The sequence below is a fragment of the Ovis aries genome, chromosome 22 (assembly GCF_016772045.2).
Source record: "Ovis aries strain OAR_USU_Benz2616 breed Rambouillet chromosome 22, ARS-UI_Ramb_v3.0, whole genome shotgun sequence".
Taxonomy (NCBI): domain Eukaryota; kingdom Metazoa; phylum Chordata; class Mammalia; order Artiodactyla; family Bovidae; genus Ovis; species Ovis aries.
Genome location: NC_056075.1, coordinates 20,641,812 through 20,667,625, shown reverse-complemented (window position 1 = coordinate 20,667,625; position 25,814 = coordinate 20,641,812). Strand labels below are relative to the sequence as shown.

At 41.9% G+C, this 25,814-nt stretch overlaps 1 protein-coding gene across 2 annotated transcripts in view; it reads left to right on the top strand.

The window, feature by feature from the left end:
- The window catches only part of DNMBP (dynamin binding protein), a 114,506-nt gene that overhangs the window by 65,221 nt on the left and 23,471 nt on the right, over positions 1-25,814 (top strand). Inside the window, exons 1-3 of one of the 2 annotated variants that reach the window (XM_027960465.3) lie at positions 57-1,371; positions 24,569-24,762; positions 25,701-25,800. In XM_027960465.3, the coding sequence (XP_027816266.2) occupies positions 207-1,371; positions 24,569-24,762; positions 25,701-25,800 (1,459 nt within the window). In that variant the 5' untranslated portion in view covers positions 57-206. Of the gene's footprint in view, positions 1-56; positions 1,372-24,568; positions 24,763-25,700; positions 25,801-25,814 lie in introns of those variants that run through there. The other variant, XM_027960464.3, reaches the window with a different exon arrangement.

Here is a 25,814-nt window from a genome sequence, read left to right as displayed (position 1 = left end):
GCTCACTGATTGGATCCTGAGATAGAAATTACTCCACATCTCTTCGTGCTCCAACCAGAGTAGCAAGGAGAGCATTTGAAGTGCTTTGGGAGACATTTTAAGAAGGACAGAGACCACCGTGGGCTACCCTGCACCTGTCCTCGTCCGAGCTCAACCCAGACCCATGGAAGAGAGAGAGAAAACGTGTGTCTTTGAGCACAGTGAATATGTGTGAAACCCACGAGATGAAGAAAGAGAAAGAACTGCAGAAGAACGGGGACTGGCGCTCCAACCAGGAATATGAAGACTGCAGGAGTCTACAGGAAAGGGGCCTTCCTGCGCTGAATGGACTTTACAGAGAGGATGACTGGGATTCCAGACACCAAACCGCAGGGCAGAGTCGGCCCTACAGAAAAAGGCATTGTGGATACTGGGATTTTGAACAGAGTGAACCAAGTTATGTGGACGACGAGGAAGCAAAGGAAAGTAGAAAGGACTGTATGTACAACAGAAGTGTGACTCCAGGCTGTGGTGATTATAATTCAGAAAATGTAGACGGTGGGAATCTGAACTCCATGACTGAAGATGATTGGTTTACAGGAAGCCCAGTTGTAACCTGGAAAGTTGGAGAATACTGGGAGACGAATGGCTATGTAAACCATCAGAATCTGAATCATAATCCTAAGAGCTCTAAAGAAGCTGGACAGTGGACTGACTGCAAGGATTTGAACGATTCTGTGGGGAATTTTGGTCAGCCTCAAACCCAGCATATAGACCACAGGAATCATAATTACAATCTTGAGGACTGTAAAGAAACTAATTTTTATCATAGAGACCTCAGTGATTTAGATCATGTTCCTGAGAATTATACTAATGATCAGTCTGTGGACTTCCCAGACTTGAGTGGTGTCAGTGAAGGTAATGAATTTGTCAAATACTGTGACGGGGACAGGAATGTTTATCAAAATGATAAAATGGATCCCAAAACCAAGATTCATGCCAGGGATCAGAGTAGTTTTGATATGGAGAATAGAGGCTCTGATTCTCCATTTGCAAACTGCGAATATAAATTTCAGAATTACAGAGGAGCAGATTCTCTCCACCAGAGGAAGACTTTAGAATGTAATGACATCGGCAGACCAGGAATGATGGCACCTGGGAGCAGAGAGGTCTTCCCAGAGGGTCCAAGAAATCAGTGGACAAGGGGGAACCAAGGAGAACATCATGGTGGCGTTCCTCGGGGCACTTCATTAGAGAAGAATACCTGGCATGTAGAGGAAGAGAGAAAATTAAATGGCTCAGAAACTTGGAAGAGGAATAGCTGCTTCCGCCGCACAGCACCAAGCACCCTGAGACGCTCGGAATTTGTGCAGAACAGGAGGAGAGCCAAAGGTAGGAACTCAGACAGGCTTCTCAGAGGATAAGACCTGGGAATAAATAAAAGGGATAGTTCTTCTAGGTACCGGGAACATTTGTAAGCTTAAGGAAACTGGCCCCAAATTTTTAATAAGTGTATCCTGAATGAGAACAGCCAAGAGCATGCCTAGGGCTGTAAATTTGCAAGGTGGCTTTGAAAACCAGGCTGCTTTCGTGGGAACTCTCCTTTACCTTAGTTGGTTTTTGTCAGGGGCTGTAATCCAAAGATCTTTCCATTTTTACTTTAGTATCCTTTGTTTATCTTATGGAGCCCGGGCAAGCTTTTATCAGGGCACCAAGTGAAAATTTATTTTCCTGGCCTGTTCTCTCTCTCAATCCCTGCACTTCTTTAGACATTAGGGGGAAGAAGACTTGTTTTACAGATGGTTCATTCCTTGACATTTAGGGATCTTAAGTGAATGGTGCACACCAAACCTCTTGTGGAAATGAGAAAAGTATGTTTTTAATGGTGCATTGTATATGTTAGCTATTCAGGTGAATTTGTCTTCCTGAACTCTAAGGTATCTGTAAAATGGAGATATTAAGGGTCTTTTATCATCAGAGGTTCTTTCTTTCTTACTAGTTTGTCTTCTCCAGGTCTCTGAAATAAACCGTGTTTATTTTATTTTGTTGTTGCAATTACTGGACTTCCTTTTAAATCTTTGTTTTTTTATGTGTGTTATACTCATGTCAGGCAGACTTTATGGTTTTGGCCAGTTTGGGAGAGTGCAGAACATGATGAGAGAAGAAGGATTAGAGTCAGAAAATGTGAATGATCTGGAAAATCCATCTCACACCTTCCTCCCAAGTGGAAGCTTTCTTGTCCAGGTCTCCTTCAGAATAGGCCCGGTGGTTGGAATTGTGGGGGAGCCACTGAAAAGCTAAGTCCCTTTTGTGATCCTGGAACTGCTGGTGGTTTATCCAGGAGTCTTTCATCACAGACTTAACTTGAATTTCCAGGGTGCTGTTTTGGACAAAGCAGGCTCTCTACCTGCATTTGTAAAGATAAAGAATGAAACCAAACTCGGCTTTAGTTGGGAGGCTGAGATATTAAGCAGCTAGCTATGTTTTCCTGGGTGCATTTTTACTTTGAAGTGATAGGAATTGGATGACTTCTACATTCTTTCCAGCTTAAAAAATGTCTGATTCTGTGATTCCTTAGGTTAGTTTTTTTGCGTCACTCCTTTTCCCTTCCCCCACAGCTGTGAACTTTGTTTCCTTTCGTTAGTTCCTTATTGTATGAAGCCTCCTAACTGTTTATTGTTTCACTTAGGAGTCAAACTGTTCTCTCTGGAGTGTTGTAATGTGCCCAATGAGTTCTCTGAGACCAGCTCAGTTCCACCTGATAATATTTCCATTTTTATAACTTACTGTCTTTCTGTTTGAGGACTTAACTTTTGATAGTGTATTCACATTAACACTTCTTTCCATACCTCTAATACCCTCCTTGACCTATAACAATATCTTAGTCTGTCCCAGAGATCTTTTTGCTTTCTAACTTTGCTAGCTGTTTCACAGCATAGGTGCCACTGCCCTCCTGAAAGTTAGACAGTCACAACAGGTGCTTACAGAACGGAATACGTTTGATCTTCTGCCTTGAATTCATATCTCAGCTCCCCCATTTACTAGTAGTGTAGCTTTAGACAAATTATTGAACTTCTCTGAGCTTTGGATTCCTTATTTGTTAAATGAAGATGATCATGTCTGTCTCATATTTGTTAAATGAAGATGATCATATCTGTCTCATAGTGAGATAATATAAATAAAACATCACATGTCTAGAACATAGTAGGTGCTCATAAGTTGTGATTTCTTCATCTCTTATCCACCCACCACCCTTCCCCCTAACAAGTCCTCCCTCTCCCCAACTGTCACTGCATGGTCCCCTCCCTTCTGAGACCCAGATTGACCCCCCACTGGACAGACATCTGTCCTCGGACCCTGTGTTTACAGGTATAGTGCCCATCCCTTCCTCTCTCCCATCGTTCCCCACCCTCCACCTACTGCATCTGAGAAGCAAAGTGCTGTTCAGTGCCTGCTCCTTGACCACCTCCCAGGCTGCTGCTGCTAAGTCGCTTCAGTCGTGTCCGACTCTGTGTGACCCCATAGACGGCAGCCCATTAGGCTCTCCTGTCCCTGGGATTCTCCAGGCAAGAACACTGGAGTGGGTTGCCATTTCCTTCTCCAGTGCATGAAAGTGAAAAGTGAAAATGAAGTCTCTCAGTAGTGTCCGACTCCTAGCGACCCCATGGACTGCAGCCTACCAGGCTCCTCCGCCCATGGGATTTTCCAGGCAAAAGTACTGGAGTGGGTTGCTATTACCTCCCAGGCTAGAAACCAAATTGTTCTGCCAGGATTTTTCCTTCCCCTGACCCATATTAACAGTTCATTCTGTGGAGGCCTTAAGCTTAGATTCTTGTTAGGGCAGGTCTGTTATGGTTTTGCCTTTAGTCCTAGGGGGTCTCCCCTCATCCCGGCAGGTGGGCCTTGCTCCTAAGGTGCAGCTCTGCTGAGGTTTCCAACAGGGTGTGTTTATTGAACCTCCTAACTTGAAGGGACTCAGATTGCAAACTCCGTCTCAACTCACAGAGAGTTGTGAATGTCTGCTTGGCTCTTTGGCCTTCAGCTGCTGCTTTCTGCTGTGTTCCCTAGTCACATCACTTGCATGCACAGTTAAGGATTTGAAGGGAATTTCTGCATAGACTTTTGGGGCTATCCTCTTTGCAACTTCCTCTTTTTTAGGATTTCTTCCTTAATATCAAGTCACTTCAGAGTCCATGACCTTTGATTCTGTAGCCAAATAAGATTACCATTGGTTGCCTCTCAATTTTTGCTTTATTCCCCGCATGCTAAAACACTAGGGGTTCTCTCAGGGTGGGGGTAATGGGGTATCAGATAAACAAGGATCTTAATTAGTTTTCTTCCCATGTTTTGAGTTGTATCCCCTCTAGTTTCTGGCTGTTTTTGCTGGCTTTCCAACACATAGTTATTTTCAAAAATATCTTGTCCAGAGTTGCTGCTAGTTTTCAGTAGGGAGGTTAGTACAATGTAAGCTACTCTATCATTACTAGACCAAAAGTCAACACTAGTATTTTACACTTGCCAAGAACATAACTGGGCTTCCTGGTAGCTCAGACAGTATAGAATCTGCCTGTAGTACAGGAGACCCAGGTTTGATCCCTAGGTTGGAAAGATCCCCTGGAGAAGGAAATGGCAACCCACTCCAGTATTCTTGCCTGGAGAATCCCATGGACAGAGGATCTTGTCGGGCCATAGTCCACAGAGTTGCAGAGTTGGGTGCAACTGAGTGACTAACACTTACTTAAGACCATAAATAGTTACAATGGGAAGGGGACCTAGTGTTCCAAATTCTATGTTAATTAGGTTAATTTAAGTGATACTAAGATACCTATATGAAGAACTCTTACAGAGAGAAATAGGAGGCTGAATTCAGATGCAAGTTAAGGCTAATGGTTCAAAGTTGGAAGGCTGTAACACAAAATCCTCTTATATTATTACTAGAAGGAACCTGACATTTCAGCAAGTCCACTATTTTCTACATGTGGGTGAATACCCATGGTTAAGTTTGAAATCTATTTAGTGGATTGCAACTAGCATTTTTTGAAAAATAAAATAGAAGTGAATAGAAAATTTCAAGTACATCTCATGTAGTAAAAGTATGTAGTACTGCTATATTAATTCTGTGTGTATATACCTATACATACATGGATTACATAAATGCATGTATGTATATACTTAACCACAATGTAAAATGTGAGTCACAGTATAAAAAAAAAAAAAACAAAAACACTTAGATCCAACCCACTCAGTTTTTAAATGGAGAGACAAAGCTCAGAGAAATTGAACCATGTGGCCAGGAGATCTCTGGATGCCCAGACCAGTGCTTTTACTACAGCACCACAGTTGAAGCCAGAAATGTAGGCTTAGGTTCATTTCGAATAAATGAACTTAGAAGAGCAGAAAAGTATTGTGTTAGGGGAGCCAGGGAGGAGGCTCCAAATGGAATGGGCTCAACTGTGTTGCATGCTGCAGAGATATGAGAGGATGTGTTCTGAGGAAAGACTTTTCACTTGGTACATGAGGTAAGGAACAGGAGCAACAGAGGCACAAGATGTATTACAGGGAGTTTGGGAGGGAAGTGGCAATGAGGGATATGCAGTCATCTCCTGGTATCTGTTATCTGCGGGGCGTTGGTTTCAACACCAACACCCTGCCCCACCCTCACACCCTTGAAGATACCAAAATCCACAGATACTCAAGTCACGTATAAAATGTCATAGTATTTGCAGGTAATCTATGCACGTATATTTTAAATCGTATACTTTAAATCATCTTAATTACTTAAAAATCTGTGCTGTGCTGTGCTTAGTCGCGTCTGACTCTTGCGACCCCATGGACTGTAGCCCTCCAGGCTCCTCTGTCCATTGGGATTCTCCAGGCAAGAATATTGGAGTGGATTGCCATGCCCTCCTCCAGGGGATCTTCCCAACCCAGGAATCGAACCCAGTTCTCCCACAGTGCAGGAGAATTCTTTACTGTCTGAGCCACTAGGTATCACCCACTTATAATACCTAATACCTTGTAAATGGTTGTAAATGCTGTGTAGACAGTTGGCAGTGGGGCAAATTCAAGTTTTGTGTTTTGGAACTTTCTGGAGTTTTAAGAATATTTTCATTCTGCAGTTGTTTGAATCCACAGATGCAGGACCCGTGGATATGGAGGGCATACTGTAAAAGCGATTCCTTAAAAGTTTGGACAGCAATTGCAGTGGAGCAAGAAAATCTTATTTTTTCCCCAAGGTAAAAACTGCTCAATTTGAAGGCACTTTTGCCAGTGTTATACAGAGAGTTAAGATTTTTTAGGACTCTCGTATAGTCAAGGTTTGTTTTCATTGCAGGTGTGTGAATACATATCTATAGCTACAATCTGTATTCAAGCTACTAGAATAAAATATCTGCCCATCAACCCAAGGCATTAGTTTTTTTCTTGATTCACTTCATATGCTGATTACAAGCAATGCTTATAAAGATGCCAAGAGGTCTCTGCCCTTCCAGAGAGCAGGGGCCTGCTCTTTAGAATTAACTGGGCAGTATGGGAAATAGATGGGGAAACAGTGGAAACAGTGTCAGACTTTATTTTTGGGGGCTCCAAAATCACTGCAGATGGTGACTGCAGCCATGAAATTAAAAGACACTTACTCCTTGGAAGAAAAGTAGGATCAACCTAGATAGCATATTCAAAAGCAGAGACATTACTTTGCCGACTAAGGTCCGCCTAGTCAAGGCTATGGTTTTTCCTGTGGCCATGTATGGATGTGAGAGTTGGACTGTGAAGAAGGCTGAGCACCGAAGAATTGATGCTTTTGAACTGTGGTGTTGGAGAAGACTCTTGAGAGTCCCTCGGACTGCAAGGAGATCCATCCAGTCCATTCTGAAGGAGATGAGCCCTGGGATTTCTTTGGAAGGAATGATGCTAAAGCTGAAACTCCAATACTTTGGCCACCTCATGCGAGGAGTTGACTAATTGGAAAAGACTCTGATGCTGGGAGGGATTGTGGGCAGGAGGAGAAGGGGACGACAGAGGATGAGATGGCTGGATGGCATCACTGACTAGATGGACGTGAGTCTGAGTGAACTCTGGGAGTTGGTGATGGACAGGGAGGCTTGGCGTGCTGCGATTCATGGGGTCGCAAAGAGTCAGACACTACTGAGCGACTGAACTGAACAAAAGGTCAGCAGAATGAACCATGACATTTTATCATCAGCAGAAGTAATAGTAGTATCACTAAATTTACATGCTTTATAGTTTTCAGAGCCCTTTTTACAGCTTGGGCCTTCCCCCGTGGCTTGGTCAGTAAAGAGTCTGCCTGCAGTATGGGAGACCTGGGTTTGATCCCTGGGTTGGGAAGATCCCCTGGAAAGGGAAATGGCAACCCACTCTGGTATTCTTGCCTGGAGAATTCCATGGACAGAGATGCCTGATGGGCTGTAGTCCATGGGGTCACAAAGAGTCAGACGCAACTGAGTACTGACTTTCACTTTACAGCTTTTATTCTGATTTCATTCTGTTTTAACATGCATGAGCCATTCATGTACCTTTAACAAATGTACTGAGTACCGAACACTGTGCTATGTTGGAGAGAGACGACCTTAAGGCCCCTGGGGTGGGCTAAGGCTGTTGTTCTCGTATAGGTGGACTGACGCCAGGTACCCTGTGGACCAGCTGCTCCCTTTCTCTGTATCTCTCTCTCACAGGCCATCTTTCCTCAAGACGTTTTTGCTCTTCTCTGGGCCTCTGCTTTAGTTTCTCTGACTTGAGACCGACACCTTCCTCTTACAGTTTCTACTCCTTTACTAGATTACACATAACCATAGTTGTCCATTGCTTCTGCCTTTGTTCTTTCTAATCTGCATGATAGTTCTTAATTCAGATTCCCAGGAGAGAATATAATTGGTTCAGCTTGAATTTTTTAGTTAGGCCTCATCATATGAACTAACTGATTAGGTACCCATCCATGATCCAGATGGCAGTGGTAAAGGCTAGGGTGGGGAATCACCTAGTTTAAACCCTAGCTGTAGGGGGTGTTGATAGAGCAGATTTGGTATGTGGAGGGCGCTGGAGGCAACAGGCTTTCTAAGGCTTGGCGAGCTCAGCCCTTGATTTGGAAATGGGTGGAGGTATCATTTGGTTGTCACAGTGGCAGGATACAGAGGACTTCTTGCATTTTTGAGACAAGGACCAGGGACACTAAATGTCTTCAGGGAGTTCAGTCAGTCCAACTCTTTGTGACCCCATGGACTGTAGCACGCCAGGCCTCCATGTCCATTACCCACTCCCAGAGTTTACCCAAACTCATGTCCATTGAGTTGGTGATGCCATCCAACCATCTCATCCTCTGTCATCCCCTTCTCCTCCTGCCCTCAATCTTTCCCAGCATCAGGGTCTTTTCAAATGAGTCAATTCTTCGCATCAGGTGGCCAAAGTATTGGAGTTTCAGCTTCAACATCAGTCCTTCCAATGAACACCCAGGACTGATCTCCTTTAAGATTGACTGGTTTGATCCCCTGGCAGTCCAAGGGACTCTTGAGACTCTTTTCCAGCACCACAGTTGGAAAGCACCAATTCTTTGGCAGTTAGCCTTCTCTGGGGTCCAACTGTCACATCTGTACATGACTACTGGGAAAACCATAGCTTTGACTATACAGATCTTTGTCGGCAAAGTGATATCTCTGTTTTTTAATACACTGTCTAGATTTGTCATAGCTTTTCTTCCAAGGATCAGGCATCCTTTAATTTCATGGTTGCAGTCACTATCTGCAGTGATTTTGGAGTCCAAGAAAATAAAGTCTGTCACTGTTTCCATTGTTTCCCCATCTGTTTGCCATGAAGTAATGGGATCACATGCCACAATCTTAGTTTTTTGAATGTTGAATTTTAAGCCAGCTTTTTCACTCTTCTCCCGGAGTTGGTGATGGACTCAAACTCATGTCCGTCGAGTTGGTGATGCCATCCAACCATCTCATCTTCTGTCATCCCCTTCTCCTCCTGCCTTTAATCTCTCCCAGTGAGTTCTTCACATCAGGTGGCCAAAGTATTGGAGTTTCAGCTTGAGCTTCAGTCCTTCCAATGAATATTTAGGACTGATTTCCTTTAGGATTGGCTGGTTGGACCTCCTTGCAGTCCAAGGGACTCTCAAGAGTCTTCTCCAATACCACAGTTCAGAAGCATCAATTCTTCAGTGCTCAGCTTTCTTTATACTCCAACTCTCACATCCATACATGACTACTGGAAAAACCATAGCTTTGACTAGACAGAACTTTGTCTGTAAAGAATGGTATCATTTTCATATCTGAGGTTGCTGAGGTTTCTCCCAGCAATCTTGATTCCAGCTTGAGCTTCATCCAGCCCAGCATTTTGCATGTTGTATTCTGCACATAAGTTAAATAAACAGGGTGACAATATACAGCCTTGATTTACTCCTTTCCCAATTTGGAACCAGCCTGTTGTTCCATGTCCAGTTCTAACTGTTTCTTCTTGACCTGTATACAGGTTTCTGAAGAGGCAGGTAAGGTGGTCTGGTATGTCCCGTCTCTTTAAGAATTTTCCAGTTCGTTGTGATCCACACTTTCAAAGGCTTTAGTGTAGTCAGTGAAGCAGAAATAGATGTTTTTTCTGAAATTCTCTTGCTTTTTCTGTAATCCACTAAATGTTGGCAATTTGATCTCTGTTTTTTTGAAGTCTAAGTCTACCTTGTACATCTGAAAATTCTTGGTTCATGTACTGTTGAAGCCTAGCTTGAAAGATTTTAAGCATTACCTTGCTAGCATGTGAAATGAGTGCACTTGTGTGGTAGTCTGAACATCCTTTGGCCTTGCCCTTCTTCTTTGTGTGAAAACTGACATACATGATAGTATTATCAGAAATAGATGAGTTTAGATGTGTAAATATTTAGAGTAGTGCGACAGAGCCTGGCACACAGTAAATGCTAAATAAACACAATCTGCTACTATCATCATCAATTATATTATTCCAGCACATAGATCCCATATTCCCTTTGAATGTGATTACACAGGTGTTTATTAACTAGTTTTTGTACTTAGCACTTTACCAAGCATTGGGGTATGCTGGGAAAGATACCCCCCCATACCCCTCACCGCCATAGGCATTTTTAGATAAGTTGAAAAGACAAAGTGTAAACATATGAATAATTAAATAAAGTACAGAAGTGTCTAACTTAGTAAATGCTATGGACAATCAGAAGAGGAAAAGCTCAGTTTTTACTTGAGTGAATGGAATAGACTTTAGGAAGATGCTTGGATTTTAGCTAAAGCTTAAAGGAGTAGTGGGGTTGAGATAGGCAGAGAGAAGCAAGGAGAACATTTCTGGTTGGAGAAAGTCTATGAGCAAAGATGCAAAGTTGTCATGACAAAGAGGAATACAGTGTGGGGAAGAACTAGTGTATGGAAATCTTAGAAACCAAATGGGAGTTTGGGCCAGAGCCTGAGGAAAGTCAGAGCTGGCCCTGCACATGGTGATTCCCCCTCTGAGATGTGATCACTGACACTGATTGATGACGTCTCTGAGGACCAGAATGGCTGTGGAAAGGGTGGGCATCTGAGAACTCCAGCCTAGGGGATGCCCACAGCACGGGGCCAGAGAAGGGAGCACTGTGGGGAGGGCAGAGGAAAACCGAAAGGCTTAGAGTAGGAGAGAATGGCCAGCACTTTCAAAGGCCCCAGGGAAGTCAAGGAGGATGCCGTGGACTTGCTGAGGTTATTGGTTGACGGAAATACAGTGATGACACAGAATTAATTAGGAAGAATTAATTCATTAATTAGAAATTAGGTGGGGGAAGAGGCCTGGAAGGAGGTCTTCTTGCATGAAGACCACTCTTTCAAGACCTTTCACACAGAGTGAAATAGAGGTGACTGTGACTGAGGGGGGCACAGAGTTGAACAGTTTCCTGTATTTACTTTTTAAAATCAGGCTGTACTGACAGGCTGATTAAGATAGGTAGGTAGGATGCAAAGAAGAGGGAAAGAGAAAATATGTGGAGGTGAAAGGAAATACATATAGGTCCATGCTTTGTCAAGGGTTGGGAAATCATCAAAGTTTTAGACAAGGTAAGGCAGTCCTGCCTTCTGGGATTATGAGTTGGCATTCTTACATGAGCCAGACTGTCTGCTTTCTCCACGAATCGTTCAGTAGTTCAGTCGTGTCCAACTCTTTGCTACCCCGTGGACTTCAGCATGCCAGGCTTCCCTGTCCATCACCCACTCCTGGAGTTTATTCAACCACGAACCGTTACCTACATTATTTTTAGAAAATATTTCATCAGCAATAAATGGGAATATTGGTCTGGGGAGATTCCAGGCTTCTGTAAAAGCAAAAAGAAAACCAGGAAAGGCAAGAAATTGAGATTGGATAGGAAGAGGCAGTCTTCTTGGGCATCATATTTCCTGCGGTCCTGAGGATGTTGAAGTGGGCACAGGAGAGGGGGTGAATCCAGTTGGCTCGCTGGCAGTGCCATGGCCGGGCCAGCCTTCAAAGGAATGTCGTGCTGGGGCTCAGAAACCTGACGCTCCCACCCGGACACCACAGTTTTCCAATATTTCCTGAGAAACCAGAAAGTGCCCAGGCTGTCAAGTAAGAGGAGTGTGGCAGTTCAACGCAGAGTCATTTCTGGTGGGAAGAAACACATTTGTGTACCTGGCCCCACAGCAGAGGGCAGGGCTAGATTCTTGGTCACAGAAGTCATTCCATGGTATCAGGAAAATCCTTTCTTCAAATCATAAGCTGGGAAAAAAAAAAAAATCATAAGCTGAGAGGAGGCAAACAGATAAAACATATCTCATTTCATTGAATCTAAAACCCTCTGTTGTAAGACACTAAATAATTGTATGTAACATTAGAAAGACTACTTCTAATTGGAAGACTGATTAACATGCTATTTACTGGAAAATACATCTCCATTTCTGAGATGTTAAAGTATGAAAAAATATGTATCTTAGAGTCTACCGAGATATGGAGATGCTTCCACTTCCCATTGATCTAGAATTCCTCCTGTCCTTTCCTCAGTGCTTTGAAGATCTGGAATTCAGTTTCCTCTGCTCTTCAGCCCCTACCTCTCAGGGGAAGATTGAAACCTTACTTACCCTAACATCATAGTTGTGGCAGCTCATTGGTTAAGACAAACAAAAGCTAGGATATTTAATGACTTTTTAAAACTTGAGTAGTGTTTTCCGTCATAATCACAGCAGAGTAATACTTGTTGTTTTTGTTGTTGTTTAGTCGCCAAGTCATGTCCAACTCTTTGCAACCCTATGAACTGTAGCCCACCAGGCTCCTCTGTCCATGAGATTTCCTTGGCAAGAATACTGGAATGTTTTGCTGTTTCCTTCTCCAGGGGATCTTCCTGACCAATCAGGGACTGTACCATGTCTCCTGCATCTCCTGCATCAGCAGGCGAATTCTTTACCACTGAGCAACCAGGGAAGCCCAGAGCAGTACCTAGGGTAAATAATAACAGTTGCTGTCATCTGTTAAGCGCTGGTTGCTGTGCTGATTAGTGTAGATTAGGTACATTAGACTCTTACATTAATGCTTAGTGTATAGTAAATGCTCAGTGAATGTTTGCTATCCAATGAAATATACTCTATTTGAGGGCACAGGACATGTATATCAAAAGATAGATAGTATTATTTTGTGTTGTTACTCAAGAAGTGAAGTTTAGAGTAAAGGGTAATCCGAAGACTAAAGAAGCCTTCATCTAGCTGGGCTTAAAGGACAGTAGTTGAGCTGAAAGGCACAGAGACAAACCTATTCCTTGTTAGGTTCAAGGAATAATAAATATTTAGATTATGTTGTGCTAGGCTCCGTAATAGCAGCTTGCGGACAGGAAGTGACTAACTTCTCAGGTTAGTCACTAAGTGACGCACGAGCCACCCTCCTTGTGGAGCTAGTTGGAGAGTAGTGTTAGTTCTATCAGACCAAGAGGAGTAAGTGAAAACACAGAGTAGGAAAGCACAGAAGATTTTAGAGCCTGGAAGTGACCAAAGAGGACCAATGCTTCTGTCATGTACACCCGGAAACAACAACCCGAGAGGCTGTGTAACGTGTCAGGATACAGTGAAGGTTAGATTCTGGGTCTTTTGACTTGCAGTCTGAGTGCCTTACTTCCTATGCCTACTGCCCTCTCAGGATCTAGAAGCAGCTCCACGTATGTCCCTGGAAATGAAAGCCAAAGGAGATATGGGGAAAGAGGGTCACTGTTGGGGTGCCAAGAGCTCGTTTTAGCCTGTACAGAATGAATGACTGGGGTCCAGGGAAAACCCAGTTTAGTTTCCCTCATATTTAGGTTTTGTTTCTTCCCCCAAAGTTTCAGCTAGAAAATAAGATCGTACTGACTGATCTCCTAGAGCCTAATCAGATTTTACTGTGAAAATATTGGATCAGACTTGGAAAAATCCCTTATTTTGAAAGACTGGGTTCACTCCTTTGAATTAACGTAGTAAAATACACGGTGCTTAAGTTCATTTTGTTTAATTGCTTTGTTTCATGAATTTATGTCTAAGACCACCTACTTTCTCCCTACTTTGTTTGCTGTTCTTGAGTATCAGACAGATGAAATGACTTGTCTGAAACTGAAGAAAGCTGTGGAGGGCTTTCCAGCTTTCTATACTTTGCCCCATCTTGGAGTACTCTGCTTGGTAGCTTTCTGTTCAATACTCATCTTTTTTGTTATTAAAACTTTGTGCAGAATTATAACTCAGATCAACTAGTTTTTGTTTTGTTTTGTACACAGTCTTAAAAGATCCATAAAATGTTATGAGAACAAATGGAAAGGAGTAAAAGTAAACTAGCTAATAGAAGCAGGAAGTCTGGGTTTTACGGGGTAGGACAAAAATAACCGGAGGGTCCTGTTAATGAACAACATTTGAGACTTCACTGTAGTGTTATTAATGATCAGAAATGGAAATACGATGTAGGAAACAGCCACACTCATATCGAAAAACCACGTAACCCGGAACAGGCCTTGACATTTGATGGAAAGCACCAGCTAGAGATGCTAGTTTTGAAAAGTTATTAGCTGTGTGGTGTCAGGCAAGTCATTTCATTGTTTAGTGCTCTCATTTAGAGCAATTATACCTTTCCTCAAGAGGCCTGGTAAAGAAAACATCAGATGTATGTCTGTTTAGAAAATAAAGTTTTTGTGTAGTTTTGTTGCCTGACTGTAATCAAAATTTGCTTGTTAATCAGTGAAGGTTTATTTCTTCTTTTTTTTCTTTAACAAAAACTATCTTTGCCTTCTTGATTATTTCCTTCTGCTGCCTAAGGATTTGACAGTAGTAATAACTTCATAGTTTAAAGCACATCTCTCTCGGATTTGGTGTGTGTTCAAAAATGGTGTTTCAAAGACTCCAGTATTAATTTCACTATCGTGGCCACGTAAGAAATTGCAGAGTCTTGTACTCTGGGCCCTTGACTCGTGTGTGCTCTTCTAAAGGACTGGGTAGGCTCTCGCAGAAGAAGGAAGAGGTGGGAAGCTTTGAGCTGGGTTTTCCGAGGTGGAAACCCTCCCAGCAGGGATTGTACTGGAGGCTACTTGCCAAAATAGTCAGGGCAGTCACTGAGCAAAAGGCCCAGGGGAAGGTTTTTTTAGTTACTGTTGAGATTGAAGTCCAAAATATAATAGATTCCTCCCTGAAGTCTGGTGATCGGGAAGAGTCTGTGAGTCCTGCAGAAAAGCCAGGGACCATAGTGCTGAAAGTTTAGTGTTGGCCGGATAAGCCTTCTCCAAATATTCGTAAGTAGGTGCTGAAGGAAAAGAAGTGGTGGGGGCTGGGTGGGCTGGCTGGAGTGATGCGGGCACATGGAAAACCAGGATTTATGATTCTTCCTCTTGGCCTGCTGGGAATATAAGCAAACTTAACAAAAGTTGCTTCCTTTTGGAGTTTTGTAGACAGATTGCTAAGCAGGAGGGGGTTTTGCTTTTCTTATTAGACTAGCAAATTGTTGTTTCATCAGTGTTTGTTACCAATTTTCTTCAGCACTTTAAAGGTATTAGGTCAGAAAAGAAATCTCAGATTATTGAAAAGTGAAGAAAATTTGAAAAGGATTAACAGGGTTATTGAGAGAGGACTAAGTAGTAGAATATTCTTTTTCGTAGCAAGTGTTCTTTTTTCCGCATTATTGTTCTTTGTTGTATTGATACTGAATGTTCACTAGAGTAAAAGTAGAAAATACAATAAGTTGAAAAGAAAGGAAAAAAGATCAGAATTCCTGTCCCCTTCAAGACTTTTCATTTTCAAATATGTGCATTGAAAATATTTTCCCCTTTTTAACAAAATGGCAATTCTTTCACAAACTCTCTTGTAGCCTTTTTCCATTTAGCAATGCACAGTAGGCAGTGTTCTGTATTACCGAATATAAATCTGTATCTCAGTGGTTGTCATAGTACAATATTGATATTATGTAGATATGCCATAATTTATTTAACAGGCCCCTTTGGGGAGAAATTTTTGTTTCTAAATTTTCTTTATGCATTGATAAAGATCCCTTCACTTGCACATGATTTCTGCCCTAAATTATCTGGAATACTATTGAATATGTATTTGGCTTCCCTAGTGGCTCAGACGGTAAAGAATCTGCCTGCAGTGCAGGAGACCTAGGTTCAGTCCCTGGGTTGGGAAGATCCCCTGGAGTAGGGAAAGGCTACCCACTCCAGTACTCTGGCCTAGAGAATCCTGTGGATAGAGGAGCCTGGTGGGCATAGTCCATGGGATCACAAAGAGTTGAGACATGACTTGAGGGACTAAGCCAACAACAAATTGAATATTTACTATGTATAACGCTGCTAGATTTGATTCTCTCTGAGGAATTATTTGCATTATACTGAGTGTTTTTTTTTAAATTAATTTATTTTTGGCTGCACTGGATCGTCATTGCTTCGTGGGCTTTCTCTGGTTGCGGTGAGCTCTTCATTGAATGCTTCATTGATTGCTGCTCTGCACTGAAGTGCTTGGGCTTCTCATTGCAGTGGTTTCCAGATCAGGGATCAAACGCGTGTCCCCTGCATTGGCAGGCAGATTCTTATGTCCTCTGCCACCAGGGAAGTCCCCTGAGTAGGGTTTTACAGAGGTAATGATATGGACATACATATAGTATACATGCTTACATATGTAATTTTTCACGGTCGAAATGGTGGGTGGGTGACCTGTGGCTATACAAGAAGTTAAGTGTGCTTTAAAATCACAATTTTGTCATTAGCTACCAGGCAGTCACTAAAACCCACAAGTAGATTTCCAGGTCACAGTTGCCAAGATTTGCCTGCCCGGAAAAAGCGCTAGAGGCAGAGTAGCCATTGTAGCTCTGAAGCCCATGTGGGCTCTCATCCTCCACATACTGGGCCAGTTACAAATTTCTCTTCTGAATCAGTAAGATGGGGACGATATGAGGACTGTTATGAGGATTAAATAAACCAGTATTTGTAAAGTGCCTGAACAATGCTTGACATGCAGAGTAAATGTCACATAAATATTTGTTAAAATTTAAAGCCAAAAAGCTTCATTTGATGGTGGAAGGAAGTAGGAGCCCTGGAGTTAGGCAATGGTGTCATCCTCGCAGTGGGATGGCTCTTTCCCAGAAATTCTTCTCTCAGCTTGCTTAAAATTTCACCCATAGAGATGAATCTTGGCTAGCATGACAGCTTGTCTTAAATTACTGGTAGTACATTACTACATTCTTAGGAAATTTTAAAAGTACTGATTGAGCTCAAGTCTCCATGAATCCTTCCGTCCCCAATCCCAGTTCCCTGTCTGAGGAGTTTAGTGTGTTCTCCCTTGATACCTTTTTCTGTGCACTTACATATTATATGTGTGTGTGTGTGTGTGTGTGTGTGTGTGTGAAGTCGCTCAGTCGTGTCCAACTCTTTGCGACCCTGTGGACTGCAGCCCGCCAGACTCCTCTGTCCATGGGATTCTCCAGGCAAGAATACTGGAGTGGGTTGCCATTTCCTTCTCCAGGGGATCTTCCCAACCCAGGGATCGAACCCGGGTCTCCTGCATTGCAGGCAGACGCTTTATCCTCTGAGCCACCAGGGAAGCCACCTATTATATGTGTGTATATGGAAATATGTAGAGGTTTTGGCATGTTTCTCACCTTTTTCTCTCTCCCTCTCCGTCTCTTCCTCCACCTTCTTTTTAAAAACAGAAGTGGCAGGTTGTTCTGCGACTTTCTTTCCCATGCTTCCTTTTAAAGTGTAAATGCTAGCAGTTCTTGCTGTCCTGGGACCAGCTAGGTGAGATCTGCATTCTGATGGCTTTAGGATAAGGTACCTAGAAGTAGCAGGACGCTGGGGAAGGTGAGGGCTGTGCGGGGCCTGGGAGAGGGACTGCAGAAAAGAGGTCCTGAGCAGAAAGGTAGACAAATGCTGCCCTCTTTACACCTTTGCCTCTTATCATAAGACTTCTTCCCTGAAAAGAGTATCCAAAAACAACACATTAAAAGGGGTAGGAAAAGGAGATAACACTCTTGATTTAAAAACTCCTGAAGTGAAATTGTAGCAGTTTTAGGACTAGGAAAGAAAAGCTAAGAGGGAAAAGGGGTTGAGTCAAGCAGAGCTGGGCCCTCTCTTCTGCATCTCAGTCCAGGAAGCAGAGGATTCCAGCTCCATCCTTTAGAACAGGCCCTGTTGTGATAGCCTGGGGGATTCGGAACGATTCATATGTAAATATGGGAAAGCCTGGGGGAAATGCCTACCCTATTCAAAGGATTTTAGGGGGTTGTGGAGCATTCCAGAGCGCTGGGAAGATTCTATTCTGCCAGCCTGGCCTTAGACCCATGGGAACTCTTGCACCAGCATTTTGGTGCTTCAGGTATGTCCAGGGTTGCTGGAACCCCCACGAAAGCAGGTAAAACAGTTGGCCGCCTCGTTCAAGTGCCGCTTGGAACCTCGCCAGGAGTTGAGAGATTTTCCCCAGCAAAGAGCCAGCTTTCAGAGGCAAGGGAAGAGTGAGTGGCTGTTCTCTTTAACTCTGCTTTGGAATGTGGTGGGTAGAGCTGTGGGAAGCTGCTGGTTAACTGAGTCGCTTCCTAGGAACTCTTCAGAATGAGCCTGGGACTGCGCACTAACCTCAGGGCATGAGGATGTCTTGGGATTTTTGCGGGGGGCAGGGGGGTTAATGAGACAAAACGGAAAAAAAAAAAACCACCCATCCCTATTGGTTTTATCACAGTCGTAAGTTTGTGCTGCCAGCTCCAGCTCCTTAACACCTCCAGGGCTCGCCGAGGAGGAAAGTGGGACTAGTCTGTGGGTTTTGTTGTTAGCTCGTGCCGCTGGGCCTCAGTTTCTTCTGGAGTGCTTCCCCAGCCCCAGATTTTATTGTTCTTACAGAAAAGTGGAATTTTATGGTACCTGAACCATTTCTTCTTGGTGCATTTTACCTTAACTTAGCGCAGATGGCGTCTTCTGGCCCATCGTGGGAAAAGGACTAGTTTGTATTGAGTAAATTACTTTGTTTAATTTGCTCAGCATTTCCGCAAATGAGGATGTTGAGGCCCAGAGGTGAAAATGGACTTTCTCAAGGCTCCCCAGTTAAATAATGGGGGAGTGTAAGTTTCACTGGCTCGCGGGGTATGGGGGGGTGCAGGGGGCTCTCTCTCACTTGTTATTCAGTTGCTGTGTCGTGTCCGACCCTTTGTGACCCCATGGACTGCAGCTCGCCAAGCTTCCCTGTCCTTCACCATCTCCCGGAGCTTGCTCAAACTCATGTCCATTGAATCAGTGATGTCATCCAGCCATCTCCTACTCTGTTGTTCCCTTCTCCTCCTGTCTTCAGTCTTTCCCAGCATCAGGGTCTTTTCTAATGAGTTGGCTCTTCACATCAGGTGGCCAAGGTATTGGAGTTTCAGCTTCAGCATTGGTCCTTCCAAGGAGTATTCAGGGTTGATTTCCTTTAGGACTGACTGGTTGGATCTCCTTGCAGTCCAAGGGACTCTCCAGAGTCTTCTCCAACACCACAGTTCAATAGCATCAGTTCTTGGGGACTCAACCTTCGTTATGGTCCAACTTTCACATCCATACATGACTACTGGAAATACCATAGCTTTGACTATATGGACCTTTGTTGGCAAAGTAATTGTAAATCTTTTTCTCCCCCTTACTGGGTTTGGAATAATGGAATAACAGTTTTACATTTGGAGCCATTTCAAGCCAGATGTTCCTAGTTGGACCTAATCTTTGAGTGTTAATGTTTATGGGGGGCCTGAAGGTGAGTTGCATCTTCAGAAGCACCTAGCATTTTATCAGGGGTGAGGTGAAAGTCACTCAGTCGTGTTCGACTCTTTGCGACCCCATGGACTTCTCCATGGAATTCTTCAGACCAGAATACTGGAGTGGGTAGCTGTTCCCTTGTCTAGGGGATCTTTCCAACCCAGGGATCGAACTGAGGTCTCCCGAATTTCAGGCAAATTCTTTACCATCTGAACCACCAGGGGGTGGTGCCCAGAAAACCACAAATTAGCAAAAACATCCAGGGATGTTTTTGTTTTTTAAAGTATTTTCTACAGTTTATAAATCCACCTATAGGGCAAAAAATTTTTAAAAATAATTATTTAAAAATAATTTAAAAATAATTTAAAAATAATTATTACCATTTCTTTCCCTTTTTAAATATAAATAAAAATCTGAGTCTCAGTTTAGGTTGCTGGGTTCAAATTGATGAGTGCTCTGGCATCTTATGCTTTCCTGTAGTGTAATTAATAGAACTTTGAGCGACTTCACTTTCACTTTTGATTCCTGGGAGATACTAGCTTCAGGGGAATTTTTAAGATTCAAGGCAAATAAGCCTTGACCTTTTCTAGTTGAAATTCCAGGCAAGGGAGGAAGAATGATACAGGATTAAGTGGATTTAATTCAGGATTTGGATTTAAATATATTTAGATTCAAATCCCAGAACTGCTGTTTACTCACCACAGAGGCTGGAACAAATTGGTCGGTCTCTCAAAGCCTAGATTTTCTTATCTGTTAAATGGGAATAATACTACTACTTTAGAGTTTTGGTGTAAATTTTAAATGAGTGCAGGGACATAACATGTAAAGTGCCTGACACATGGTAGGAATTCAGTAAGTGTCCCTTTTGAGAGCTTTTTAGTCCTTTGTTGAAAATAAATTTCTCTGCTCAACTTGCTGCTTCTGGCAACTGTATTTGGGACTGAAATTCCGTAGGTTTAAAATTGCAAATAAAATTTAAAATAAGGCCATTGAAAATTTTATGTAGACTACAATTAATTTAGTCATCATTTAACACTCTGAAGTAAGATTTGAAATTCTGTCCTTCATTCTATCCAAAACAGTAGTTCCAGAAAGAAAATTTCTAATTTTGTCTTCTTAAATTTTATCTTGAATAGTATCAAATTTATAGAAAATTGCAGTGGTATACAGATCTTTATTTGTATTTGCCAGTATTTAACATTTTGCCATTTTTTGTTTTCATTCTCTCACTTTCTCTACCCACACCCACACATGCACTTTTTTTCTTTACTGTTTGAGACTAAGGTGCATATATTGTGCTCCTTGGTAAGCACCAGTGTATAATATGGATTTTTCATACATGACCATAATAGATATGCCATTTCAGCAATTTTTTTTTAATTAAAATTTTTTATTCAATTTTAAACATGATTTTCGATTTACAGTTACTACCAAATACTGAATACATACCCTGTGTTGTGCAATACATCCTTGAGCCTATCCTATACCCAATAGTTTGTACTTCCTGTTCTCCAATCCTTACTTCATGCCTCCCTGCCCACACTGGTAACCATTCTTTTGTTCTCTATATTTGTGAGCCTGCTTCTTTTTTTGTTACAATCACTAGTTTGTTGTATTGTTCAGATTCCATTATATAAGTGATATCCTATGGTATTTGTCTCTGTCTGACTTACTTCATTAGCATAATGCCCTCCAAGTCCATCCATGTTGCTGCAAATGGCAAACTTTGTCCTTTTTACGGCTGATTAGTACTCCATTGTGTATATATGTGTGTGTATACCGCATCTTCTTTATCCATTCATCTGCTGATGGGAACTTAGGTTTCTTCCATGTCTTGGCTATGGAATATAATGCTGCTCTGCTTTATTCCTAGGGTGCATGTATCTTTTTGAATTAGTGGGTTTCTTTTTTTTTTTTTCTTCAGATACATACCCAGGAGTAGAATTGCCGGGTCATGTGGTGGTTTTATTTTTAGTTTTCTGATAAACCTCCGTACTCTTTTCCATAGTGACTGCACTAATTTACACTTCTACCAACAGTATAGGAGGGTTCCTTTTTTTCCACATCCTTGTCAACAGGTGTTAATTTCTGTTCTTTTCAATGATGGCCATTACAAGTGTGACATGATCCCTCATTGTGATTTTGATTTGTATCTCCCTTATGCTTAGAGATGTTGAACATATTTTCCCATGGCTGTTGGCCATCTGCGTTTCCTCTCTGGAAAAATGTCTATTCAGTTCTGCCCATTTTTAAATTGTTTTTTTTTTTTTTAATTGAGTTGTAGGAGCTATTTATATGTGTTGGATATTAATCCCTTTTGGTCATATCATTTGCAAATATTTTCTCCTTTCAATATATTTTCTTTTCATTTTGTTGGTGATTTTCTTTGCTGTGCAAAAGCTATTTGTTGTATTTGTTTACTTTTGCTTTTGTTTACTTTAGGAGCCAGATCCAAAAATATATTGCTGTACTTTGTATCAAAGAGTGTTCTGCCTATGTTTTCCTCTAAGAGTTTTATAGTATCTGATCTTACATTTAGATGTTTAATTCATTTTGAGTTATAGAGTGTGAGAGAATGTTCAAATTCTGTTCTTTTGCATGTAGCTGTCCATTTCAGGAAATTTTTAATTGGTTTCCTCATGTACCCAATCTACAGTCTATATTCCAATTTCATCAGTTTGTCCTGTTAATGTCCTTTGTAACATTTCTTCCCTGAGATCAGGATTCAGTTCAGGATCATACATTGCCTTTACTTGTCATTTCTTCGGTTACCTTTAATTGGGGTTTGTCCTCAGATTTCCTTTGTCTTTCATGACATAGTGTTTTGAAGGTTACAGGTCTCTCTGTTTGTGTGACGTTTCCTCAAGATTCATTTCAGGTTATGCTGTTTTGACTGGAATACCCCATAAGGGATATTGTGCTGTTTCCAGACATGACATTTGGAAGCGCATGGTGTCTGTTTCCTTAATTGGTAGTGTTAATTTTTATTAGTAGGTTTTGGTGTTACCCATTTCTCCACTGTAGAGTCACTTTTTCATTTTTGGAATAATGTATAGTAACTAGTTCAAAACTATGCAGATATCCTGATCATCATCAAAACCCTATCACTAACACTGGAATCATCCATTGATGCTTTGTGCCTAAACTAAATTTTATTTTGATGGCTGCAAAATACTGATTTTTTTTCTAATTCTATTCTTATATGTGTATATATATATGTATGATTTTATTTATTTGTGTATGGCTGTGCTGGGTCTTCATTACCTTGTGAAGGCTTTCTCTAGGTGGGGTGAGCAGGGGCTGTTCTTTGTTGTGGTGGGCAGGCTTCTCATTGTGATGGCTTCTTTTGTGGAGCTTAGGCTTTAGGCAACCCAGCTTTCAGCAGGTGCAGCACTCGGGGTCGGTAGTTGTGGCTAGCTGGCTCTAGAGCACAACCTCAGTAGTTGTGGTACACAGGCTTAGTTGCTTGGTGGCATGTGGGATCTTCCCAGACCAAGGATTGAACCCACGTCCCCTGCGTTGTCAGGACTCTCACCTAGTGCACCCCCGGGAAGTCCTCTTCTGTATCTATTAGCTGACATTCTACCATAAGAAAGAGCATTTCTCTTCTCCCCCATTTATTTAGGTATGTATATATTATTGATGAGAGTTCATGGGTTCTTATTTTAGTCAACAGATTACAATGCATTGCTGTGCTTATTTATTTTGATACTCAAATTATACAGATTTGGCCAGTGGGAGCCCCTTCCATTTGTTTCCATGCCCTTTCAACACAGTCCCATCATTTTCTTCAGCATGTCCTTATTTTCTGCCGTAAGAGGTTTCACACTCATCTACCTTTCCCTTTCCTTGGAAAGAGCCATTTCTCCAAAGAACTCTGGTTCCTTTTACTGGAGAATGGCTTTTAGAAACCAGAATCTGAGTTAACACTTTTTAAACATTAGAATTCCTAAATTCTTGGTGAAGGGGCAGTGGGGAAGGATTTTGAAGACTAAAATCTGCTGTGAAAGCTTAGTTTTACATAAGTTTAATAGTTTGAACACTTGGGTTTTCACTTCTTAGATCTGGGTAAAAATATTCTTGTAATCCAACTCAGACTTCCTAGTATGTTTACTTACCAAAGTTGTCATTTTTTAAAGTGGATCTTAAGGAATTTGAAATAAACAACAGAGATTGCTTCATTGTTGAAATTTTCTCAGTTGTTTATTTTAGCATTTAATATCTATTTAAAATAAACAAATGCCATCTCATTTTATATATAAGATAATAGATCTCTCATCATATATATCTAAGTAATAGGTATTTGTAAAAGCTAATGACAAAATGTGCGTTTGTTTTCAGTTTTAGATCATGTGGTGTGGCTACAGAGGTTTTTTTTTTTTAATTGAAAATACTGTTAAAGAACTTCAAATTTATAGTACATTTGTATCTTCCAGGACATTTGAAGTAACAGAACTTGCTTGTGAGTCTTCACTATTGTTTTGATAGGGAAAAAGAAAGTGAAAGTAGTTCAGTCAAGTCTGACTCTTTGTGATGCCATGGACTATACAGTCCACGGAATTCTCCAGGCCAGAATACTGGAGTGGGTAGCCTTTCCGTTCTCCAGGGGATCTTCCCAACCGAGGAATTGAACCCAGGTCTCCCTCATTGCAGGCAGATTCTTTACCAGCTGAGCCACAAGGGAAGCCAAAGAATACTGGAGAGGGTAGCCTATCCCTCCCCCAGGGGATCTTCCCGACCCAGAAATTGAACCGGGGTCTCCTGCATTGCAGGTGGATACTTTACCAACTGAGCTATTAGGGAAGCCCAAACAATTTTTAAATATTTTATTATATACTAATGTTAATCTGCCATCACAGTAATTGGGTTGAGGTGGGCCATGCAGTCACCCAAATCTCAGACAGATAATTCCTACCTAGTTCTTGTCTTTCCTTTAGCTGGCATTGTTATGTTTCCATAATATTCTTTTTAACACGTGCTAGCTATATCAGTGTTCATAACTTCCAGCTTGGTATCTCTGCTGCTAAGTTCCTGAAACAGGTTTTATACCTAGCTAAGTGAAAGCAGTTCTTTATAAAAACAGCACCTCCTTCAGCGTCTTTTGCAAGGTGTCTTTGGCCACTGGTTTGTCCTCATAAAAAGGGCCAGCTGCTTGTTTTTAGGACAGATTCTAAAAATGGTATCTCATGGATAGGAGAAGTTCTGTCTCCAAGCTTGCTCAGCTCTTCATCTTCGTGATTAGAATGGACTTGGGGATCAGATTTCCTGATGGTCAACAATCATGAGACCTTCGGTTCTCAAAGAATGTGCTCTTTTCAACTCAAACTGTTGCAGAGGCCTGCTTTCGTAGCTGCTGACCCGTTCTCTTGTTCCTTCTAGAAATGACGCTTCTCTCCTCCCAGTCTTCATCACTGATGGCCCCTTCTGGTTCTGTGTCCACTGAAAACCCAGAGCAAAGGATGCTAGAGAAGAGAGCCAAGGTGATAGAGGAACTTCTTCAGACGGAAAGAGACTACATCCGGGATCTGGAGATGTGTATTGAGCGGATCATGGTACCCCTGCAACTGGCACAGGTGGGAACTATGGGAGAGAGTGAGCTTCGCCATGAACATGGTTCTCCAGGCCTAAGGCTTAGGGTACGGGTGCCTTTACCACAAAGACTTATTGGGTTTGAAATAAAGGTTGTGACTGCTGCTCTTAATTCAAGGGCTCCAGTTGACATGTCATCAGCGTAAGCCTTCACCATCCTGTCACTTATCAAGTCCATTATTAACTTACTAACTTAAGTTACTGCAGTAACTCCTAGGACATTTCCAAACTGTTTCTATGGCGAAAACAGTTCCAGTGAGTCTAGAGTTACCACTTTACACTTTACTAGGAAGCTGTGCAGTAATATTAATATAATGAAGTCTGGTGATGGTTTACCTGGCTGTAGCATCTGATTTACAGGTTTATTCTTATTAGTAAGAAACTCTTACTAATACGTGTATGCTGCTGCTGCTAAGTTGCTTCAGTCGTGTCCGACTCTGCGACCCCATAGACGGCAGCCCAGTATGCTAGACACTCTCTTAAATGCTGGAGATGAGACAGGGAGGAAGGTTAACAGTATCCTGGGGATTTAGTCAGTCCTGTTGCTTGTTACTTGACCACCTGGGCTCAACTTGGGTATGGACTCCTGGAGCAGTCACTCATAAGAACTCTAGGAAGTGGATGGCGCTATCAGATTTTGGGTCCTGGGTGGAATTTCTGTCTCAGTTATTATACAGTTACAGAAATTGGTTCTGCAGTCATTTCACTATGGTAATGGGGATCGGGGAGCAGAAAGTCGTTGGATTAAGGACGAAAGGTGACACTGAAGGTGATGTTAGATGTTCCCATTCTGGAAACCTCATGACAGTGGTGAAGATAACCTTGAGCAATTTTTGTATCATCCTTGAAGAGATGTTCCTAATGTGAATGGTATGCTATAAATTTTATTTCTATGCATCTTTGTTTTGTTTTCCTTTCTCAGATACCAAACATTGATTTTGAGGGACTTTTTGGAAATATGCAGATGGTGATTAAGGTCTCAAAACAATTATTGACTGATCTGGAAATCAGCGATAACATAGGTATGAGCCCCTGT